The sequence below is a fragment of the Galeopterus variegatus genome, unplaced genomic scaffold (assembly GCF_000696425.1).
Source record: "Galeopterus variegatus unplaced genomic scaffold, G_variegatus-3.0.2 Scaffold2848, whole genome shotgun sequence".
In the NCBI taxonomy this organism is placed as follows: domain Eukaryota; kingdom Metazoa; phylum Chordata; class Mammalia; order Dermoptera; family Cynocephalidae; genus Galeopterus; species Galeopterus variegatus.
In genome coordinates this window covers 198,409-200,821 of record NW_007728959.1, presented here as the reverse complement: position 1 = coordinate 200,821, position 2,413 = coordinate 198,409, and the positions used below count along the sequence as shown (strand labels likewise).

General features: G+C 60.4%; 1 protein-coding gene across 1 annotated transcript in view; it reads right to left on the bottom strand.

Moving 5' to 3' along the window:
* LOC103599095 (ras and Rab interactor 3-like) overlaps positions 1 to 1,911 on the bottom strand; it is a 10,790-nt gene extending 8,879 nt beyond the window's left edge. Inside the window, exons 1-3 of the mRNA XM_008583187.1 lie at positions 1,857 to 1,911; positions 1,380 to 1,499; positions 765 to 891 (exon numbers count right to left, since the gene is read on the bottom strand). Of these exons, the coding sequence (XP_008581409.1) occupies positions 765 to 891; positions 1,380 to 1,499; positions 1,857 to 1,911 (302 nt within the window). The remainder of the gene's footprint in view (positions 1 to 764; positions 892 to 1,379; positions 1,500 to 1,856) is intronic.
* Between the last annotated feature and the right edge of the window lie 502 nt (positions 1,912 to 2,413).

Below are 2,413 nucleotides of genomic sequence, written 5' to 3'. Positions count from 1 at the left end.
TTTTTTTTTCTGTTACCTAGCTCACAGACCTGCGTGTGGAGGGTTTGAAACCCAATCTGTGCAACAGTCCCGAGGGGTCTCTAAGCCCTACCTTTACATGCACTCACCCGAGAAGACGCTGGCAGGTAGGGGAGGCTGCTGGGCTTCCCAGACCTTTCTTCCCACCCTCCCCTCGCTGCTGAGACACCCCACTGGGCAGATAGAACCAGACATATAGACCCTTGGAGATAGACCCTTGCTAACCTCAAGGCAGATAGACCCTTGGAGAAAACCAGATTCCAACTCTAAGCTCCTTTCCAGCCTGGGGTGGGGGTAACACCTCCAGGGTTTGAAGGGAGATTCTTGTAGGGGGGATTTTCCTTGGGCTAAGGAACAGGTCCTGATCTGAGATGGTGTGGGGCTAGTTTGCAGGAAGGGCAGCCCGGAGGCATTTCTCCCCCACATCTCTGTCTCCCCATTGCAAAATGGGTCAGAAAGGCTCTGATGAGAACAAGGGTCAGGTGCCTGGAACATGCTGCAACTCCGCCCAGCCCAGGAAGGATAGAAGTCATCTCCACCCTTGGCTTATTTATTTTCCTTAATGTTGGGGGATGGGGGGCAGGGGGCGCTCCTGGCGCAATCCTCTCCCTTTGTGTCCCATGAGCAACCTGAGGCCAAGCGAGCTCTGCCTGCGGGGATGAGTGGGCAGAGGTGACCGCAGGTGGTGCCAGGCCCGCTCAGGAGAGGAGGGGCCCAAGGAGCGCCTTCTTAGCCTGGCCGCTGACACTGAGTTGCAGAGGTCACGAAAGCAGCAGTAGATGAGGTGGGCAGTCCCAATGCTGTCAGGGTCAGTGGCCTGGCAGGAGCTGGAGCAGGAGCGGGTCACCACGGCGATCTGGTTGAAGGGGTACTCTGCAGGGTGGACAGGCGTCAGAGCACACCCCACTGCAGTGCCTGCCTGGCTCTGCGCACCCTCACACAGCTCCCAATCTCCGTGCTTTTGACCTTGTCCTTCCTGCCTCCTCCAGCCCTACCCTGCCATATCCCCATCCCTAATGGTCCAGATCTGGGAGGTGGTCTATAGCCACTCCACTGCTGATTGTGACACATTTGTTATTAGTCACTAGCCCCTGTGGAGCACCTGCAGTGTCAGCCTGAGATGGGAGCTGAGCCTGAGGCTGAGACAGTAGTGCCCCCACCCCACCCTCAGTGTCTGGTGCCCCAGGGCCGGGTCCCTGAGGGGACTGTGCCTCCCTAGCTGCAGGTGTCCCCTCTAAAGTGGGGAAGCCCACCCTGTTCTTCCCATCCCTGCCTCCCAGCCAAGAGGAACAATGGGAGAAGTTTAGGGGAGGTGGCCCTGCCCCTGTACACCCCAGGTCTGCCACAGTGCCCTGCCTCACCCGCCTCCACCGTCACCAGTGTAGTAATGCAGGCTGTGTCCTCCGGCTTGCAGTAAGTGATGTTCTTGCACGAAGACATGGCCACAGGCTGCTCACAACTGTAGCACCTGAAGGCTTCACCTGGGTGAGGGGTGGGGGCAGAAACTCATCACCTGGCCTTAGAGGGCCCATCCCAGAACCAGGAGGACAGGGCTGGAGGAAACCTGCCGAGAACCTTCCAGCCCCGGTGGGCTGGCTAACAGGCCTCTACGCAAGCCTCCATCTCCCTTTCTAGAGAATGGGGTCATGTCCGCTGTCCCAGGGTGAACTTGGGCTCTAGGACCCAGGAGGCTCATTAAGAATGAGGAGAGCAAGCCCCATGGGGTCGTCAGGTGGCCTTCAGCCACACAGTCCGCCAACAGACCCATCGCTCTAGGAGGTGGGCAAGCTGAGGCCCAGAAGCAGGGTCCCTTGCCAGCTGCACCCCGGCCTGCTCACCACAGCCCATGCTCCAGGCTGCCACGAACAGCAGCGCGGCCCAGCGTGAGGCCATTCCTTGGTGCTCAGCAGCCGGCTGCGAGAGCCGCTGGCTGCTGAGGATTTATACCCGGCTCCTTGAGCACTTGCTCCCGGGCGGCGGCAGCAGAACCGGCCCTGTGAGTCAGGAGGTGGCAGAACAGGGAAGCAGCTGGCAGGAGCATCCTCACTTGCATCCCTCAGGGGTGGAGCCTGGGAGCCCCGTCTGAGCACCACGGCCTGCCCTGTGCTTGCACCTCCCGTGCCTGGGAATGCCTTCTCCCCAGACATCCTCGGTCTCCTGGGACAGCTCTGACCAGCCTTTCCCATGGAGCTTGGGCCAAACGTTTGATGAGTCCCTGAGGCCTGGCTCTGCTTTTGGCTCACATAGGTCATGGGGCCCAGTATTGGGGCCCTGGAAAGCCAGGTCCAGGCTGGCCTTGTTGCTTGAGCCCAACCCGGATTACCACCCTGCAGCCTGGCCTGGCCCTGGCAGGGAGAACAGCGGGAACTGCAGCCTCTGGGCAGGCCGGGAGCCA